General features: G+C 44.4%; 1 protein-coding gene across 1 annotated transcript; it reads left to right on the top strand.

The window, feature by feature from the left end:
- The first annotated feature begins 1,206 nt into the window (after window positions 1-1,206).
- On the top strand, window positions 1,207-16,281 carry KIF3B (kinesin family member 3B). The gene is made up of 10 exons (XM_090064254.1): window positions 1,207-1,299; window positions 3,008-3,074; window positions 7,079-8,537; window positions 9,128-9,229; window positions 9,898-10,020; window positions 10,129-10,247; window positions 10,469-10,582; window positions 11,337-11,442; window positions 12,225-12,403; window positions 12,667-16,281. Exons 3-10 carry the CDS (start codon window positions 7,146-7,148, stop codon window positions 12,758-12,760), a joined length of 2,229 nt encoding a protein of 742 aa, XP_089920380.1. The 5' UTR covers window positions 1,207-1,299; window positions 3,008-3,074; window positions 7,079-7,145; the 3' UTR covers window positions 12,761-16,281.
- The last annotated feature ends 2,506 nt before the right edge of the window (window positions 16,282-18,787 follow it).

The raw sequence follows: 18,787 nt of genomic DNA on the forward strand, positions 1-18,787 counted from the left end.
GAAACCTTGAGACTTGAGTCCAGTGTCTTTTTAAATGCAAACTTCAACCTTTCCTTTAGTTTTTGGGAATGTGCATTTCTGATAGTTTATAGCTCTCTAAACTGCCCGTGCTGCAGGTTTCATGTGTCGTCTTCTTAAGTATCTGAAGCTGGCCACATTGGTTAAAGGATCCTGGTTCATAATCATAAGGAAGTTGGGCTGGAAGGGACCTGCAAGGATCATCTAGTCCAGTGGTTCTCTGCCTTTTTTGTACTAGGACCCACTTGTAAACATCGAGTCAGTCCTAACCCATTGCCCCTGGCCCTCCACAACGTGAGGCAGGGGGGGCCCAAACAGCCCTTTGCAGGCTGGAGCTCTGCCAGCCTGCAAGGAAAGGGCCATGGTTTCCCATGTTTTTCTCCTTTAAAAGAAAATCCATTTTTAAAGTTTGTTTATGACCCTTCTGCATATGCATACAACCCACTTTTGGGTCACGACTCACAGGTTGAGAAATGCTGCTCTAGTCCGACCCCCTGCCTCAAGCAGGATCAGCCCTATCCAAACACTTGACATAAGACTCCTGTCAACCCTGACCCAACACAGATGTCCTCTTGCACCAGGACGTGCATGTTCCTGGGTTCTGCAGGAGCTGCCGGGTGCCAGCAGTTTGGTTCTCCAAACACGTCACCAAAAGCAGGCAGGCTCCCAGTCGGGGCTGGACACATATCCGCAACACGCAAAGCCAGTCCCTGCCCCGTGGCTGCTCTGCACCACTGGAGCTGGCTCCAAGGGGGTAGAAAGAACCTGCCTTTCCCTCCAGAGCCTCAGGCCTGCCCCTTTGAAGCCAGGCTCGCTGTTGCTCTTCTGGAAATGGAGGGAGCCTGGCATGGCGCCCCGGGGGCTGTGCCTTGCCCTTCAACTCCCAGTTAGGACAGCCTGTCCCATGCCCAGCAGCCTGGGCCAAGCCACGTGCACACCAGCACCCAGCTGTGCGCATGCGCACGGCGCCCACCAGCAGCACCCAGCTCGCACAAATGCACAGCGCCCACCAGCACCCCCTAGCTCTGCGCATGCACACGGCGTGCCCCGGATGCAACGCGGCCCTCCCCACAGAGCCCGGGGTCCGTTGCTAGGGAAGCGGAGGCCCCTCCCCTCTAGGCCGGGTCCCTACGGAAGTGAGGCCCGTTGCTAGGCCGGGTTGCTAAGGAAGTGATGGCTTGGGGGCGGGCGCTCGTGTTGCCAAGGAAGTGAGAGGTAGTCGCTCCCCTCCCCCCCAGTATCCGGTGCTGCGGGAGAGGCGGCTCCATGGTGACGGCGCAGGTGAGGACCGTGCTCCCCCCCCCCCCCCCGCGGGCAGGGGCTGGGGGCCCCGCCCCTTTGCACACACGTGTGCTCGCATGAGAGCCACCAGCGCCCTTTGCACACGCGTGTGCCCGCATGAGGAGCACCAGCACCCTTTGCACATGCGTGTGTCCACACAGGGGCTTCAACCCTCTTGGCACACACGTGCCCTCCTTGGTGTGCAGGGGTAGGACAGAGCTGCCCCCTGCAGCCGCAGAGGCAGAGGTGCAGGCTTGGGGAGGGTGGTGACGCACCCCACTCCACCCGCGCAAGGGGCCGGAAGTTGTGCACACCCCCATCGCGCGTGGGGACGCACGTCTCGTGCGCAGGCATGCACACACGGGGGGGACAGCATGCGAAGAGGAGTGCCGTGCGTTCGGCCCAAGTCCTGCCCGACCGAACCACCGCCTCGCTCTCGACAGTGCACGTCACGAGGGGGTCTGGCGTGTACAAGCGCAGAGACCTCACTGGGTGCCATGGGCTGCTTTCGGCATTGGGTCGTCCCTTCTGCGCTGCGGTGCTCGTGACATGGCGCAGCTTGGACACGCTGGGTTGTGCCTGGTGGGACCGTTCAGCTGTTGCCGCGAGGCCCCAGGTGGCCGAGCTGTTGCTTTGTGATCTTATAACCGGAGGGGTGATTACAGCCTCGACCGTACGAGCCACACTGCACGGGGTTTACTTCGCTGCCCGTCACCTCCAGCTTTCGTCTCGGTGGGAGGCAGATACCTGAATGCTACAAAACATGCGGGGTGAGGGCAGGCAGCAGCTGAGAGATGAGCAGTTATAAAGACATACAGTGGGTCAGAAAGAAGGTAATCTATTGCTGTCCATCTCGGGTATCTTGAATACTTTTACCAGAGAGGGAGAGAGACCAACCTGTTTACAAAAGAGGTTGTATTCATTTATGATGAAAGGTCAGGGCGGCTGGTCACAGCTAAGCAAGGGTGCAGCAAGTCTGCAAGTTTCTGAAGAGTTTAAACAGTAAGATGGGGACGGAACGACACCGGGCACTACCAGGGAGCTGTGGTCAGAAGTATTCAGGTGAGATCAAGAAAAATAAGAATTAAATCAAAAAGTTCTTCCTGCCAGTGAAACCTAGCAGGCATTTACAGGAAGCGTGAATCCCCTTTGCTCGCGACACTTACAAATAGAGCAGCTGAAGCAGATGTCCTACCGGAAGTCAGTCCTGTACAAACTCTACAGGCCACGGGCAGATTCGGTTAATTAGTCTCTTCTATCTCGCTTCTAACTATTCTGATGATTAAATGGTCAGATTATCTTGCATTCAAATTGGGGCATTATTTATTCTTTCAGGCTTACAAAATAGTATTTTTTGGTATGTTATAAGAAAACAAGGCTCTCAGTTTTCCCTGTAGTCAATTAGGGCATATTTTGAAATGCATTAATCTCTACCATGCAGCTTCATGGATTAGAGGCAGTTTGGGAGCTGATCCAGGTCTCTTTGGATTTGCTAATTTCACAAAAGAGTCATTTCCCATGGTATAAGAATAAAGGTGCTTTGATGGACAACAAATAGGATTTACCAGCTCATGTATTCAGCCCGTCCTACGCTGGTCCTTGCAGATCAAACTTGGCAGTGACATTTCTGGAGATTATAAACTCTTGTTATAGGTGAGACAAATGTATGTTCAGATTTGCTAGAATAACTTTTAATGCTTTTCACCAGGAAGAAGATTTCAACTAAGTGGCACAAGAGGAACAGCAGTGGCCAGTATCGGTGGAAATGGGTCTCGGTGAGTTATCACAACAGTCCTTCAAATAAGGGGTGAGATGAGTTGAATGAACTGCCTCGTGTAGTAAAAGATCTGGGATGTTCAGGGAAATGGGAAAATGCTGTAAAGCAGGATTACTGAATTTATTTGGACAAGGCAGTCCCAGAGGCTTGACAAGGAAACAGTGTGATTTCACTAAATGTGTATCTGTGGGTTAACAAGGGGAGAAAGTGAGCACTGGGACCTTCACTATTACATTTTTTTTGTTTTAAGTTTAGGATGCCCATAGGTAAAAAGCAATGCACTCTAAAAACTCTACAAGGAGATTAAAACTTTAATTAATATCTCTTACAGAAGCTGCACTTTCTGTGCAAAATGGTATGAATTATATTGATTAAAATAGTGTTAGCATGATGTTGTAGCTGTGATATTCCAAGAATTATGTGAGAGGCAAAGATTTCTGGCAGGGGGTGATAGCTTCCAAGTTCATGGTTGGAATAAAGTCAGGCAAGCTTTTGCATGTAAGACATTTTTCATCAGAGACTTGAAGTAGAGAATTTGCCATTACAGAATAAAAAATGCAGTATATTGTGCTATATTTTGGCACTAGAAGAAAGAGAACTGAACTGAGGGAACCAAATTGATAGACTGGGATTTTTTATGTACTTGCTTTATAACTTTGTTCCAACTGTTGGAAAAATTTCAGACAGGAATATTTCTTGGTGGGTGCATTTAAAAAAATAGTTCATCTGAACCTTCTCATTGCATTTTACAGCCTATGCAGCTGTGGGTCCTTTGTGTCACCCATCAGTAAGCAGCAACACTGTTTTGTTTAGAAGGGCAGCTGAATGTGCTAATGACCCAGCATGAGTCACCATCTCCAGCATTCCCCTCAGTGCAGAACCCATAAACTACTAGCCTCTGTGAATGAGATGTTATGCGACATGAGCTTTGTCTAATGCAGAACCTTGTAAAACCAGGTGGTGTTGAATCACTTAGTACTTCCAAGCTGGGACACACAGAATATATTTAATCACTTAGAGGTACTGGGGCAGAGCTGGCTTGTGTGAAGGGTTCCAATAAAAGCAATAAAAGTTTTCGAAAAGGAACAATGTTGGAACTTCTAAGGTCTGCTGGACTGTCTTCAGTTTATACAGCGTGAGAGAGGCATGAATTGAAGCTGGGGAAAATGATGGAAAATGTTGCAAGACCCAATCCTAAAATGGGTCCTGGAAAGAAAATGGGCTATGATCAAAATGTCATGTGCTTTGTGATACCATTATGATAAGAAAGGAGCTTACGTCAGTAGGAAGGGGATTAAAGAGGAGGGAAGAATGCTGAGTTGATTTAAATATAACCCGGGTGGTACTCCAAGAGGTACCCCCTCTCCAATTGAAGGGATCAAAGCAGGTGCACAAGCACCTCCCCCTATAGAGCAGAGCCAGACCACCAATGGGGACTTAACCATATACTTTTTAATAAGGGAACAATACTGGGAACATAACCAGTATAAACCGGGGGTATCAGGGACACTGCAATGCCCCGAGGGGCAGGATTCAACAAAGTTTAGACACTTACAATCATAAGTGCCTGGCCTCTGGAGGAGCTGGAAGCAGAGCTGGGAACCTCTCAGGTCACTGCTCAGATCCTTGCTGGAGCTGGGGAGCCCCTCCTGCTGGCTGCAGCCTCTTGTAGGCAATCCTGGAGCCCAGCAGGGAGCCTCTCCTACCAGCTGCATGCCGCACTGCTGAGGGTTCAGCTGCTGCCTGCAGGTCCCACTCCTTCAGGCTCTTCTGGGGCACTGCTGCTGCCCCGCTGGCTCAGCTCTTGCCAGCTCTTTGAATCTCCTTCCTTGTGGTCCCTCACTGGTCTCTCCTGAGTCAGCCACACTGCCCCTTTTATCCCCCTCCAGGTGACCCAAGGGGCCAAACAGCGGACATGGGGGTGAGTCTCTGGGGCCTGATTGGGGCCAAGTCCTCCAATCATCTTTTACCCCTTCAAAACCCCTGGGCTAAGTCACTGCCAGCTAGCCTGTCACATAAATCTGGCATCCCGATACACCATGGTCATTTCAGGATTGTGGGAGGCTTTTTTTATGGCTTCTTCCTGCCCTCTGTACTTGAACGTGAGCTGGGAACTGGCTCCTTTGTTTTTAATGCCTGAAGAACTTTTTCGTATTGTACATGTGTAATTGCAACATAGAAGTTATCAGGGAGGAACCTGGAGGTTTTGACAGACAAGTAGGATGCAGATGAGTTTGATGGCTTCTAGAGGTGTAGGAGGCAGGGGTTGGTTTTGGATTTTTTTTCTGTCATGTTGGAGGCAGTTGAGTCAGATTTTACACTGGAGAGGGAATAATTGTGGTAGTGAAAGAGCATAGTACCCCAGCAACAAAATCCTCAACAGCAAGAGTGCCTGCATCTGCCTGCTCCAGCGTCAGCCACTACTGTGAACATCTGCACATAAGCGTGTCAGCTAAAATGATAAGTAGTGTATTTCTGTTAAATGTGATCACCAATTGGTTTCAGAGTTAATGCCCCTTTGGAGATGTTTTATTCTTAGCAGCATAGTTTCAGGTCTGCCAGCTTGGGAAGACATCTCTGCATTGAATCATGCTCTGTTCGCATTGAAGGGTTTGCAGTGAGAAGGGCAGGCAGTGTGAGCATGAGTGTACTCTTTTGTGTGTGACAGCTTACATTCTGCGGGCTGAGTTTTTGACAGACAGTAGATTTCACATCACCTCTCTTGGCTGCTGAAATGCAGAATGTACGGGGTGCTGGGTATGACAGCTGAAAGCTAAAAAAAAAATGGTTTGGAGGGTTTATCTTGAATCCCAGCAGCTATGAAAGCCCCATTAAAGATTTATTATGCCTACAGAAGGTGACTTAGAAATCTAACAAAGAAAAGGAAAGGCATTGCGGGCACCTTTCCAAGCAACTCCTTTTCTTTTACAAGTTTGCAAGATGAGTGTTAAATCCATGTGGCATGATCTTCCTGGTGACATTGCCCATAGATAGCACAGTGCCAGTTCAGTCTGAATCCTGACCCGGGAGTGTCAGAACTCAGATTTTATTCTCTCCAGAATCCAGCATATGTGTATTTTATTTCCAAAGAAGCCTACAATCTGTTTGAGTGTTTCGTGCAACTAAAAATGCAGGCAGTTAAAGTTTAGAGTGCCTAAAATGATGTTTTCTGTTTGTCCCTTGTCTTTTTGTGGTGTTCTGTGACCTTCCATTTCTGAGCAACATAAGAGATGTGGAGGAAGGCTGCAGCAGCAGCATTAGATCTGTGTAACTGTTTCATGCTCCTCCTTGAGATTAAGTGAGCTGTGCCAAGAAGAGTATGGGTAAGGGTGTGGCTCTGAAAACTCTGTGTTGTAAAAATGAAAAGCATTAGTAACAAGAGGTAGTTTAAGCAAGAAGCAGCTTTCCAAATATATGTACAATAGCTTAGAGCTGTCTTGAATTTTGCTGGTGAATTGAAGCCCTTGCAATAAACACTGACTGGTTTTATGAGAAGAGCCTCTAAATTGCATTTTAAAGCCGGTAGCTAGCAGCATAAGCACCAGATAAAGTGACTTGCCTGTGCACGTAAACATTTGAAGCTGAAGTGATGGGATTACAACATAAAGCTAACATTTCTTAATTGATTGTTTTAAGCCTGACTCTAGAAACTGATTGTAATGAGTTAAATCTATGAACAAAACTTTAAACCCCCAGAACATTTCTAATTTTTTGAAACAAAAGCAGGTAAGGGAAGTATTTTACCAACTTCAGAGACATTTTTTAAAGCTTTTTTGCAACGTTTCATAGATATTAATAAACATGCAAGTGTCTATAAGGTAATATTTTCTCAGGAAGATTCAGACTTTTAACAGTGTTTATCTTGTATGTTATTTGTATGCTTCAGAATCCCGCAGAGTGGACACAAACTCCTGCAAAAGTGCACAAGTTCACTTTGTGGTTCTGCACAAGATCAGCACATGCTGAAAACTATTTACATGTCCTCACTTTGTTTCCTTCTAGGCTTTTAGTACCCCTGACCTTCCTGGATCATTCATCAACCAAATCACCCAGCCACTGACTTCTCATCATGTCCAAGTTTAAGAGCTCTGAGTCCGTCAGGGTCGTGGTGCGATGCCGTCCAATGAATGGCAAAGAGAAGGCAGCTTCATATGACAAGGTTGTGGATGTGGATGTCAAGTTGGGGCAAGTATCAGTGAAGAATCCCAGGGGAACATCTCATGAACTGCCTAAAACTTTCACTTTCGATGCCGTCTATGACTGGAACTCCAAGCAGGTTGAACTCTATGATGAAACTTTCAGACCTCTGGTGGACTCTGTTCTTCAGGGGTTCAATGGGACTATTTTTGCATATGGGCAGACTGGGACAGGAAAAACATACACAATGGAAGGAATACGTGGTGATCCTGAAAAAAGAGGGGTCATCCCCAACTCATTTGACCACATCTTCACCCACATCTCTAGATCTCAGAACCAGCAATACCTAGTTAGGGCTTCTTATTTGGAAATATACCAAGAAGAAATAAGAGACTTGTTATCGAAGGATCAGTCCAAAAGGCTGGAACTGAAAGAAAGACCAGACACTGGTGTGTATGTGAAGGATTTGTCCTCTTTTGTCACAAAGAGTGTCAAAGAGATTGAACATGTCATGAATGTGGGGAACCAAAACCGCTCTGTTGGTGCTACTAACATGAATGAGCATAGCTCCCGTTCCCATGCCATTTTTGTGATCACTATTGAGTGCAGCGAGTTGGGACTTGATGGGGAAAATCACATCCGTGTAGGAAAACTCAACCTGGTGGACCTTGCAGGTAGTGAACGCCAAGCCAAGACTGGAGCCCAGGGAGAAAGGTTGAAGGAAGCTACCAAGATTAACCTTTCCCTTTCAGCTTTAGGCAATGTTATATCTGCCCTGGTTGATGGCAAAAGCACTCACATTCCATACCGGGACTCAAAACTTACAAGGCTGCTTCAAGACTCACTAGGTGGTAATGCCAAAACTGTGATGGTAGCGAACATAGGCCCTGCCTCTTACAATGTAGAGGAAACTCTTACTACTCTACGATATGCCAACCGTGCCAAAAATATCAAGAACAAACCAAGAGTGAACGAAGATCCCAAGGATGCACTGCTACGAGAATTCCAGGAAGAAATTGCTCGGCTCAAGGCACAGCTGGAAAAACGATCTGTTGGCAAAAGAAAGAAAAGGGAAAGGAGAAGAGAGGGTGGGGAAGAGGAAGAGGATGATGATGATGCAGAAGAGGGTGAGGATGAAGGTGATGATAAAGAAGACTACTGGAGAGAGCAGCAAGAAAAATTGGAGATTGAAAAGAAAGCCATTGTGGAGGATCACAGCTTGGTGGCTGAAGACAAGATGAGACTACTGAAAGAGAAGGAAAAGAAAATGGAAGACCTGAAGCGAGAGAAGGAAGCAACTGAAATGCTGGGTGCCAAAATCAAGGTATAGTACTTCTTGCCAGAATCTTTGATGGAATTCCCCGGATGCAGGTAGGGTCATCAAACTGGGGGAAAATCTTTCACAGGAGAGAGTTTTAGTGGCCTGGTAATGGATGTGCCTAGATCTGAAATTTTTGAAATAAACTGGATGTAGAGAGATACACTTTTTAATAATTTAGTTTAGAATGTGTAAGGTTGGGGGTTTTTTGTCACTTTTGAGCTACATTTGTAGGATGTGGGGCAGTAGATTTGTGATGGATGTGCTTTTTACGAGTTACAGCCAATAAAAACAAGTTTTGTTCTGAAGGTGGTCATTAAAAATTTAGCTGCATCTTCACATGTCAAACCCAATGTGCAACAGATTATAACAGTATATAACTCAAGGCAGGTTTCTAGTGCATTAAACTTTTATAATTTTGTAGGATGTATCAAAAATAATGATGTCCGTAACAGTTGGTTTAAATCTAATTGCTAAATAAGGGGCAGCTATTATAAAGAAGCAGTATCCACACAAGAAGACGACACTGTGTTTTAGAAAGGAGTAATTAGAAAGCTCTTTGAGAGGTTCACTGCCAGTTATGGTTTTTCTCCCAGGCAATGGAAAGCAAACTCCTTGTTGGAGGGAAAAATATTGTGGATCACACAAATGAACAGCAGAAAATCCTGGAGCAGAAACGGCAGGAAATTGCAGAACAGGTAGGAGGAGGAACATGTTTCTTATCCTGTAGTAAGGAGCTACCTGTACAGATCTTTCACAAAATACGAAGGAAGGAAAAGCCATAAACTAGTCTTCCTGAGTTTAAGGATTGATCCTGAGTGCTTCTTTAATGGGGCTTCATAGGAGGAAAAAAAGGGGCTTGTGCCTTTTTTTTTTATGTTTTATGATGTGTATGCATACAAGAAGGCTTGTAATGTCTTATTTTGTTACTTAACTGACCCAGGTCCTGTCTTGGTTACAAACTTCTATGATGTTGGAGAACTCGCAAAACAATCCTATAAGACTGAAGAGGGCGAAAGTGGAAGTTGTGGGGGGTGTTAGTCAGACTGTTCAGAACATCGTGTTCTGTCATGTGTTTCTGTTGACACGCATTAAACTGCACGGACTTACAATTTTGGAGAAAGAATGTCCTTGTTAAAGAGTCAACATTCCTCCTCTTTTAAGTGAAGCAGGAGAGCTTAGGTGCAGTAAGCGTCCTATGCCCTTCTGTAGTGAAATCCATCAAAATATAAAAAGTACCAGAAGCAAAATCATAACTTCTGGATCTCGAGTAAAAGGGACACATCTTGGCGGTTGATTTCACTTACTGGGGCACTGAAGGCAGTGATCTAAGTATGGCTTCATCCTTATTTGTGGTGTTTCTTAGAAACGCCGGGAGAGAGAAATCCAGCAACAGATGGAAAGTCGGGATGAGGAGACACTGGAGCTAAAGGAGACTTACAGTTCCCTGCAGCAAGAGGTGGACATCAAAACTAAGAAACTCAAGAAGGTAAAAAGAAAATGTCACCACATCAAATGGGTCAGAAAGTCAAAGAACCCGACTGCTAGGGTGAGAATAGCATGAAACAGTCCTTACTTGTGTTCTCATTTCTTCCAGCTATTTTCCAAGCTGCAGGCCGTGAAGGCAGAGATTCATGATCTCCAGGAAGAGCATATTAAGGAGCGACAGGAACTGGAACAGACCCAGAACGAGCTCACCAGGGAACTGAAGCTGAAGTGAGTCCCACTACTCCATATGCCCCTTTAACTCTGAAGGTGTTCTGTTCGTGGGAGTTAGTTACAAACCAGCTGCTTATGGAACAGGATTGAAATGTGAGCGAGAACTAGAAATCCCTCCCTTTTTAGGGATTTGTTGGGTTAGCAAGGAAGAGAAGGTAGGGAGATTCAGGTGCGAATTCTCTTATTTATATAGCTCCCACCTTTACTTTTTCCTCCAGGCACCTGATTATTGAAAACTTTATTCCTCTGGAGGAGAAGAACAAGATCATGAACAGATCTTTCTTTGATGAAGAGGAAGACCAGTGGAAACTGCATCCTATAACCCGGCTGGAGTAAGTTTGTTTCCAAACTTTATTTTAGGATTGGCGTGGAGATCATATGAAACTACAAGCTGACCAGGGCAAGTTATGAATTAAGCCAGGGATGAATTAGGGTTTTAGCCTCACCCTGAGTCCTTAGCTCCTTAGTAGATTATAAAGTTGGAATAAAATTTAAGACAAACTATAACCAGGATTAAATAAAATAGGAAGTTAAGATGGGAAAATTCTAAACTATTTAACCTGGTTTCGTGCTGTGCTATGCTATACATAGCATCTTTCTTGCAGGGGGTCCCAAATTGCTTCACAAACTATGTTAAAAAGATGAATCCAGTCGATCTGGTTACTTCCTATCTCAAACCAAAAGTATCTCAGAGGAAACTATAGGCAGCATGCAGCCTGGAAGTTTTACAGAGCAAGTGTGCAAAGATGAATACAGGGAGATGTACATTAGTCCATTGTGTGTGCAGTAGGTGTGTGCGCCATTGGTGTGTGCCATTGTGTGTGCCATTGGTGCAAAAGAACAGATTATGGAGGCCATCTCACCTGTTTCCACGTCTCTACCTACCCAGTGATGTGGACAGTTTCATACCACTTGTTAGGTTTAACTGTGCAATTGGAGTGTACCCCTGGGTGCCTGTAGCGCTCTCTCCTTCGTTTACAAAAACAGTTACCACAGTGGGTGGCAGCTATTTTGACACGTTGGCATAACAAGGAGGATTCTTGTCACTTGCATGTGTAATGGATTTAACAGTCGCGTCCTTTTCAGTAACCAGCAGATGATGAAGAGGCCGGTGTCAGCAGTGGGCTACAAGAGGCCCTTGAGCCAACATGCCAGGATGTCCATGATGGTTCGGCCAGAGGCGCGGTACAGGGTAAGCATAGACATGGATGTAGCCTGCATCTGTTCAGCTCTTGTATTCAGCAGAGTGTGACTCTCTGAGGACTCTTTGTTGTCCTGTAGGACAAACTGCAACAGCTGCAGGAGTCTCTAGAGCAGCGGTTCTGAACCTTTTTCAGTTGACATACCCCTTGGTCTCAGAGTGAGACTTCACGTACCCTTTTTCAGTGGGAAATTAATTTTTATGTCAAACTACATGTAATCTTGTATTATAAAAACAGCAAGATACTCATACAAAGACTTTTCAAGTTGTCAAGACTTTTTTTAGGCCCTTCGACCTGTGTTAGACAACGTATGAAATATATCTCACATACCCCCTGATGAGGCTTCACGTACCCCCTGGGGGTACATGTACCCCTGGTTCAGAACCACTGCTGTAGAGGAACAGCCTACTCCCCTACATGTAAAAATGTAACTTAAAATAAGTTTGGGGAGCTTGTACTGCTGGAGATGTTTGTGACCACCCTGTTGCAGATATGTTACCTGGAGTTGATCTTAAGGGATGGAGTAAAAGCTTAAACAGGATGAGAGGACAGTTGCAAGCCAGAAGGCATGGGATTGCTGGTAGAACAGTCTTTGTGACCAGGGTAATATGACCACAGGCATAGGGAAATGCATGTCTCGAATAAATTCAAGGATCCAGATATCAGCCCTTATCAGAGTGTGAAACATCTCAGTACAGTGAGTGAGGGAGGGCAATGGTTTGTGTATGAATGTGTAGGTACTGATGATTCTGTTTCCCTTCTGCCTTTTCAGGCAGAGAACATTGTACTATTGGAGCTTGACATGCCCAGTCGAACCACGAGAGACTATGAGGGCCCAACCATTGCTCCTAAAGTTCAGGCTGCTCTAGAAGCAGCTTTGCAGGATGAAGATGAGATACAGGTGGATGCTTCAACCTTTGAGAGCACATCAAATAAAAAATCAAAATCCAAGTGAGTCAAACTGTTGCACGATGCTTTTGTCTGCCTCTGCTCATTGGACTAGCCACCAATATACATATCAATAGGCTTCCTGCCTGCCTGAGTTATTGGTTAGTATGATGAAAGCCTAATTGATGTAGAAAGAAGGGAGTGTGAGGCTAGAGAATCACTTTGAGGTTGACTAGAGGTCTATGTCCAGTAAAGCTTCTTCAGCTGTTAGAGATATGTGTTGAGATATAATGTACATTTTTGTTTTGTTTTGTTTATTTCCTCAGGCCTAAAACTGGAAGGAAATCAGGGGGCTCCTCTTCCTCAAGCACCTCTGGATCTCAGCTTTATCCACAGTCCCGAGGGCTGGTTCCTAAGTAAAACCAGCGATTCCTCTCCAGGGCGTGAACAGCTTTTGCCTTCTGAGAGCAGATACAAGTAAGAACCTGCAGAGAAGACTCTCAGCCAAACTCCAAGCCCTTTTCCCTGTGGACAGCCTCCTAGCAATTGAACTGACTTGTGTCAAACATGCCAGTCCCAGGTGTGCTGAACCCTGCAGAAAGATACTTGCTCACAAGCTAGCGATCAGCCCCTATGGGATACAGAGTTTAGTTAGGAAATCAGAAATGCATGAGTGTATTAGAAGCAATGGGAAGCATGGGGATCACCTCACAGCGTCGCCGTCTCTCCTTCTGTTCCAGCCCTTTTGCTGCACTGGGCTCTCTTGCTGTTGGGCAACAACAGGACAGAGTTGCAAGTCATCTCAAGAGAAACAGCCCTTCTGAACCTCTGAGTGAAAATTTGAGGGGGTTAGGGTTAAAAACTGGAGGGTGTATCCGAGCTTGACTAGGTGCATTGTTTTCCTCTTTCTGGTGAAAGACTAACATTGTCCAGGGTTAGAGGTTGGATTGAACAACCTTGAGAAGAGCAGGATTGAAGATCTGTCTTTGTTCACCAGTCAGCCAGACAGATCTGCCTCCCTTTAGAACCGAGGGTCTTGGAAGCATATTTATGCTCTCTAGAACGAAAGCAATAGAAACTGAAGTCTTCTACTTGTTTACACACATCAGTAAGAAAGAACTGTTTGACATGACCTACTAAACACCTCAACCCCTACTCACAGAAACCACCTTGTCAGAGAATGTGTCAGCTTACCAGTGACAGCTCCATAGTAGCTCTCTTCCTCTCTCTCCTCTGTCCCACCCCCGGCATTTGAAGCCAGCATTCACACCGAGTCCCTAAACCTAGGGTGCATATGGCCATTTCCTCAGCTCTACCAGCATTCATAGGAAATATATAACTGGCTTGATGTTACATGGTTGGTTCTGCTCACCACTGTGACAGGGATAGGCTCTGGAGCACTTTGAGGCAAAACCAGGTCTGCTCTCTTCTGGTATGCCTGGAGCCTTTCTCTGGGTGTACAAGGGAGTTCAGTGCAGGCACTGCCTTTTATGCCTGTTCCAACTGAAGAACATTTCCACTTGTCACTTCTAAGCCTCCTCAAATGCACTATGAAGGGTTGGGGATGAGGGCCTGTGTCATCTAAGGTCTCAGGAGAGGGAATCTGATCTTAATTCCAGGGATGGTACACTGAACACGAAGAGGAAAGAATTCCTGCTTTAGATGGTCTCTTTCCAAAGCTGCCCTATGACTAAAGTAGGCTGTTATAATGCTGAAGGCCACTGTGGCCCAGCAGGGAGAAGGGAGCTGCCATATTGGACGGGCTTAGAAGACAGAGTAAGGTGGATCTTGTCTGGTGTGTCTCTGTTCAGTTTGTAAGTTTTAGTTCACTGTATATTGAGATTTGGGCTGCTTTGTTTTTCATTTGCTGTTGACTGTCATCCTGTGAATGTTTGTACCTGTTTCTTCTTCCTCACAGACAACCCCCCCCCAAGACTGACCGGTGTGTGTATGAGAGCTTGCCTGTTTTTAGAAATATTCTCATGTATGAAGTCTACCTTGTGTCCTTGTTAAGTGTCCATTGACTGCCTCTGTCCAGGCTGGAAAGCTCCATTGTCTGACCCCCCCTGAGCAGAAGGGCAGAATGGTTTCTCCGCGGAGCTCACCTCTGCATCTTGCGGGCATGGTGCCTCGGTGAGTCAGCTGTTCGGGTGGACCCAGGGTTAAGTACTAACTCAGCTGCTTTGATTCATGGAGTGTTTTCTCTGGGTCAGGATAAAATTAATATATATACATTTTAATTTTGGTGGGGAAAGGGGTTTGCTTATGAGTGAGGGAGCAGACATCAGGTTTCTGTTAGCCTGCCATAAACTTCTATTTTATAAACCGCTCTGTCTGTACAGTTGGCTCTTGTGGTGTAATACAGAGTGTTACGTTCTCTCTCCTTCCCCTTTCTCTCTGGCATATAATCTTCTCTGAGACAGTATAGTTTAAGCACTCAGAGCACTGGTGTAAAATAAATAGTTGCCCAACTTTAGGTAGTCAGATAGGTATACAATATATCTGTGTGTCTTCATCCAGTATGATTCTAGTGGGTTTCTATCTGAAACTTGTCAACTGAGAATATTGCTTGGGACAGGAGTGGTGCGTTAGAAATCAGAGCCTGAATTTAACCTGTTCTGCTTTTACTCTTAATAGGTGAGATACTTGATATGTCAGAAAGCCTTGCTTTTAAGTTTCAGATATAGTTTATCAGGGTGAAAGGGATTGAGGTAGACAGATTTTAAAATTGCCTCTTTAGTCACAGTATTTAAATTGGAACGGTGGGTAAAGACGTCACTGGTGAATGTACTCGCAAACAATCTCGGATGGCTGCCAAAGCTTTTGGCCTCTCGCACTGAGTTCTCCCTTGACCAGATCCTCAGTGGCACTGATACTAGGATGAAGTGAATGCATTGTGTCTTAAACTGTACAAAATGTGTAAATCTTGCATTGACATGACCCCTCCAGGTCTGTGCCTCTCTGCAGCACGTGGCTATTGTCTGAACCATCTGGGCTTCCTGCAGGTAAACAACCAAAGGTGACAGGAAATTTGCCCAGCTCCTGGATGAAGTCCTAAGAGAGTGTGCGCAATCATAGTCTCTTCATAGGAGTGTTTTTACATCCTTGCAACCTTTGCTCTGATCTGTATAACTGGGTCCAATTGTGTTTCTCCAGCTAGGCACAGTAAAGCTCTTCTGTTCCAGAGTCAAATACTACGCAAAGCAAAACACACAGAAATGAAAGCACTTTCTTACAATCCTTAATATAGGTCCAATGCATGCTGCTTCCGCCTTCTAAAACACATACCTCTGTGATAACTTTTTGAATGGTAATGATGCATTATACAGATCCGACTTCTGGGTTCAATACAGATCTCTCTGTCTAGCTATAGTAAGTTCTCCATCACTGAACCACTGATCCTTTGCCAAGTTTCAGAGAAGCACTGATTGCTGTGACAGTGGACATCTTCTCTACCCTGTCTTTTCACCTCGTGTGTGACCATAAAGCCAGGGCTTAGTTAAGAGGCCTGGCTCTGTTTCTGCAGTGTTAAATGTGCAAATTAGAAGAACATGCCTGCACAATGCTAAAGCCATAATCAGGTGCTCAGATGGAACTGAACAAGAGCAGTGGTGCTTGTTTGCTCTGCATGTACAGTGGTGATTTAACTCCTTATGGTTTAGGCACTTACTTCCCTTCCCTTCTTCAGTCCTGTCTGTCCTGTTTCTGGAATGAGGTGCCTGTGAGTGCTTGTGGGCACACCTGTCTTTTTTGAAATTTCACAGCTCCTTGGAGACACACTGATCTTAACCTTCTCTTAGGTGATGTGTAGGCAAAGAACATGTCAATAGTTCTGTCCATAGGTTTTACAGCTTATATTTATTTGTATCATCTCTTTTGTCTAGGAATGTAAAAGTGATCCTAAAATAAGATGTGTAATAAAATCAATCAGATTTATTGTATCTACAACGATGTGTCATTTTCTGTTCTTAAATGAGTTCGTAAATAATTGCTATGGGTTTAATGGAACCCATAATGGGATTGTAAAACATCGTGCCCTATTCGTTTTTGAAGGAAAAGATCAGGTGAAACAAGCATATTACAATTAAACAATGGAGTACAAATATGCTGTTGATGAAAGGTGTCAGACGACTAGCCCCAAAGAACTGACATATTGCTGGTATCAGTCATATACGATCTCTACCCTAGGGAGTCCACTTTCTGGATTCTATTAAAATAAAAGTGGTAGTGGAAAAGGTTAGGGTAAACCTCAGCATTCATTCTCATAATGCACCCCCTGTTATAAATGGCCTAGATTTAGAAGAAAAGTAAGGCTGGAATGAGATGCAATCCCTCATTCTTCTCACTAGAGGGAAATCAGGAGTACCACTATAGTAAAGACTGTAGGGAAAAAAGATGCCTGCCAACAAGCAATATAAAATAAGACAAGCCCTAAAGAGCAGTGACCTCTAGAGGACAGTAATTCAGCTGAGCGTAGATGGTAAAAGTAAGTGTGATGGAGAAAAAGTATAGTGGATACACTAGATCAAACCCTTCATTCCAGAAGAGCAACTAAGAGGCTCTAAGCAATTGCAGGAATTGTGGAGCTGGATTCAAGCATTTGCCTGCATAAGCACAAACAAGGGTGGTGCTAGTTACTTGATTAGAGGTTCGCAACCTGACAACTTGTATATGTGTGTGTACACACAATACATACACACACACATTTCTCTTTTTAGCTTTTTTTAATTACTCAAGAGAACTTGAGTCATCTTTATGTGTATATAGCACCCTCCTGGATCAGAGTATATTTAGAATCCAAATAACAATATACTGTTAACATGTTGTAATTAAGATTTTTAATATTGTGATTTCAGCCAAATACTTAGAAAGGGTTCTCTTCCCTCCACATGCTTCTGCCTTACCATCTGTATTTCTCAAATTGTGAGAGATGAAGAGCAGTCTTATTATAAGATTACAGGATACAGGCATCCCCGCTTAACACTATTTTGCTTAGCGCCATTTCATTATAATGCTCGTTTAAAATTGATACCTGATTTCACTTAACACTCACTTTTTGCTGTAACGCTCACAGTTGCCATCTTGGGTCATCAAATACTTTTGTTGCGCTTAATGTTCGTTTTGCTTAACGGTCGGTTTTCCAAGACCCAGTTAAAAGTGCTAAGTGTGGGTTGCCTATACTAAATATATGGTTGAAATAGTTCTCTAAAACAGTAAGGTTTGATTTTTTAAACCTGTTTTATGTATTTTTTTCTCTATTACTTTATTGACTCCTGATGGAAGCTGTGATTTTCTCTGATTTGGAAAAAAAATTGGAAAAAGTGAGATGGGGGGGCACAGATTTTTCTGTAAGATAAAATAATTTCAGTAACAAATAAGTATAAATATCAGTTAAGATTTACAAATTTTACAAAAAAGGGCTTCTTAGCATCAAAGAAGTAAGGCTCTGAAAAGGCCTTCTAGAAGGACTACTGGAAGCAAATAACCCACCAAGTTTTAAGACAGAATTTGGTAAGTTTATAAATAAAATTATATGACATAGTGCCTGCAATAGCAAGGATCTGCACTGGATGAACTAGGAGTTCCTTCCCAATGCTGTGTTCCTGAAGTGTATACATTGTAAACGTACTGAGTCTTCAAACATAAAGACACATCCAAAAAAAGTCAATAAAAATATGAAGGCATTTGTGCTCCGTACACTATTAAAGTTTATCATGCTTCTGTTTTTAATCCTAGCTAACAATACCCATTTCTCAACTTTTCCCCCCTTTTTGGCAACTGGCCTTTTGTAAACCTTTGCTCAAAATAAACTGAAGCTCTACTGATTTGAACAGGCTGACCAGCAATGGAGGTCTTCAAAACAAAAGACAAATGAACAGAAAATAGTCATATCACCAAATGAATCTGCCATATCTTCCATAGTGGAACCTAATACAAAATTCCAGTACTTTAATGCAAAACAGGGCCCCCAACCTCCTCACAAACACAGACTTGGGGAAGAAACCTGCAACTTAAATTTCAAATGGTGAAATAAAGGAATTGAAGGTTACATTCGCTCTGTCACCGTTCAGCTATGACCTTTGTACTGTAGGATCATTCCACATTCAATAAATAAAGGAAATGGTCCAATAGTTTTATTAAATTTTGCCCTTGTATAGCTCCAACTCTTTGTCTTAATTAGATCACGCCATGCACTGCTAAGCCTGCAGCAAGAGTATTGTCCGCCAGTGTTTTTGTGAGTCTTTAAAACCATCTCCATTTGGTTTTGCAAATGTAAAGCTATCTGATGGCCCCGCTCTGCGTGCAACACACACAGCCTCCTCCCATTCATGACAAATGGTGTCTGGACCACTGCTAATCTGAACTTCCTGAGAGCTTGCAAGCAGGTTCCCTAGCTTGCTGGCTTTTGCAGGCAGGTTTTGCTCTCTGAGGAGCTCCTCAGCCAGT

The sequence above is a fragment of the Crocodylus siamensis genome, chromosome 10, assembly GCF_052110815.1.
Source record: "Crocodylus siamensis isolate JL-2025a chromosome 10, ASM5211081v1, whole genome shotgun sequence".
In the NCBI taxonomy this organism is placed as follows: Eukaryota; Metazoa; Chordata; order Crocodylia; family Crocodylidae; genus Crocodylus; species Crocodylus siamensis.

Excerpts from the sequence above, each read along its gene's own strand:
- KIF3B (XM_090064254.1), top strand. The coding sequence starts at position 7,146 with ATGTCCAAGTTTAAGAGCTCTGAGTCCGTCAGGGTCGTGGTGCGATGC. Across the intron at positions 9,230-9,897 it reads GGCAGGAAATTGCAGAACAG|AAACGCCGGGAGAGAGAAAT; the intron begins GTAGGAGGAGGA and ends GGTGTTTCTTAG. Across the intron at positions 12,404-12,666 it reads AATAAAAAATCAAAATCCAA|GCCTAAAACTGGAAGGAAAT; the intron begins GTGAGTCAAACT and ends TTATTTCCTCAG.